This window comes from Mizuhopecten yessoensis, unplaced genomic scaffold (genome assembly GCF_002113885.1).
Source record: "Mizuhopecten yessoensis strain PY_sf001 unplaced genomic scaffold, ASM211388v2 scaffold9485, whole genome shotgun sequence".
Lineage (NCBI taxonomy): Eukaryota > Metazoa > Mollusca > Bivalvia > Pectinida > Pectinidae > Mizuhopecten > Mizuhopecten yessoensis.
Window position 1 is genome coordinate 29,365 of NW_018408071.1, and position 2,147 is coordinate 31,511.

General features: G+C 37.8%; 1 protein-coding gene across 1 annotated transcript in view; it reads right to left on the minus strand.

Annotated features, from left to right (window-relative positions):
• LOC110458180 overlaps positions 1-1,894 on the minus strand; it is a gene marked incomplete at its 5' end in the record, with an annotated part of 25,910 nt that extends 24,016 nt beyond the window's left edge. The window contains one exon of the mRNA XM_021509780.1: positions 1,507-1,894. Within this exon, the coding sequence (XP_021365455.1) occupies positions 1,507-1,894 (388 nt within the window). The remainder of the gene's footprint in view (positions 1-1,506) is intronic.
• Positions 1,895-2,147: the final 253 nt, after the last annotated feature.

Consider the following 2,147-nt stretch of genomic DNA (forward strand, 5'->3'; position numbering starts at 1 on the left):
TCAGTGAGACGAAACCCGTATGGGTGCAGTCATGTAGGCTATTTATGACTATTTATTTGATTAATTATTTCTGCAAAGTGAAAGAGACATACCTTATACAACTTTAATGGGAAAAAAAGAGATGAAATAAAGAGGGGAAAAGGTAAAAAAAGGTCCGAACGGGTTTCGAACCCCGGACCTCAGACCTTTATATTATTGATCTAACCAGCTGATCTGAACAACTGGCTCAATTGTAAATTCCAATTCATTTGAGATTTAGCACGACATTTGATTGGTCAATCAAAATAAGTTGCGACAATATATCCCGTCCGCAAAACTTCTCATTTGCATTGGAAGCCCGGGTAGCAAAGTTCAATGACGTCAATGACCCCGAGTGACCCTGACTCATGAAATTGGTTATCCATGACGTCACGAACAATAGCGTGACCCCGAAAGGTCAACGTAATTCTGCCTCACCTCCAATATTCCTGACGTTACCAATCCGGGGCAAAGTGACCCAGAATTTGAAGAAAACACTCAAAAATATCTTAAAACCGACGTTTCTTTTTGTGGTTATGGCTGATATGAATTAGAATGAGGATAACATTACTGTATTTCGAAATTTGCGGCGGTATATCGTGATAATATTGTTGCAAATAACCGTTCTACTGTAAAACTAATTTTGCGACAGTATAATCACGATATACCGCCGCAAATTTCAAAATATACATCTTAATGCCTTTCTGTGATTGTTTGCAATTGTTTCATCGAAAGGTACAGTATTCAAGACAGAAGTTTAGCTAGTTTAAACACATTTTGATACCAGACAATTTGTAAATAAGGGTAGACACAAATTAACAACACAGTGTCGTGGCGCGCGCCTTGTCCGTGCCATATGTCCACGGGCCGTATCCAACGTCCTATCGCCGAGTATATGAAAGTTCAAATACATCGCTTACAGCACAAAAATCCTTGATTAGTTTCTTATATACTGAATCCATTGCTCCGAAATTTCACAAAAAAAAACAATACAAATAAAAAAAAACACGTCTAGACCCCTACTCTATCACTTAACAACGATACAGAAAGTAGAGAAGATATCACATTAGAATATTTAAATGCGTGAAAAGCAGGACACACAGCACGCAGTATATACTATAGTGTCCTGATTGCGTTCTTTTTAGGGATTAAGCACGCCTCAGTTTTAAAAATGATATTTCAATTTACTGTCAAAATAATAATAAATATCTGGTATTAAACCGCATTAAGAACTTATAATTATGAACAATATTAAAGACAGATTCGAACGAGTTGTTTTTTGTTATTTATAATTGTATTAGATGAACAAAATCAATTCATTGAATATAACTGCGACCATCATAAAACAGCTGAATGTTTTAAGAAGTGTGCTCACATATAAACTCCACTAGGTGTTCTTTAGTAATAAGTGTGTTTTTGCATAATTAGTAATATATATTAATATGTGAATAAGTGAGGATCAACATAGATACGGCTAAGCGTACATACCGAGAATGTTGTAAACCCGTTGACTTATAACTCTTGCACTATCTATCGGTCTATCCCCGTGACTATCCTCCTGCTGTAACAGGCTAGGAGAGGTATCAGTTATGTCCTGTATCATCTGTGACCACAGACAACGACATAAAGTTATCACATGTAACACATTGTCCCCGTCGTCGTCCACCACATTCAACTCCTGGACAGTCATCTTCTTGGCGAGGTATGCCGCAGCAGCTTCTTTGTCATTAATCACGGCACACATCAGAGGTGTCTGTCCGTTTCTATCTGTTGCCCCGAGGTCCGCCCCAGACCTGACCAGCTCCTTTACTTTATCAAGCTCTCCCAGCCAGGCGGCATCGTGTAAAGGTGTAGATAAAGCCACGGACCGTGATGTCTGTAACACAATACAGGAAATATTAAACACTATACCTTTAACCCGGCGATTATTTTGGCATATACAAAACACGCATTATTATATATGCAGATAATTTGGTATTCTATTTTAAATTTAACTTCAGAAAACAACTGTAGTCCCATTCGTTATTGGACGAATTGTATGCTTTGTTCTTGACTGCAACACAATACGTATGACTAACGAAGGGTAGAATATCAAAATTATTACATTTTCTGTTGTCAATTGGGGGGGG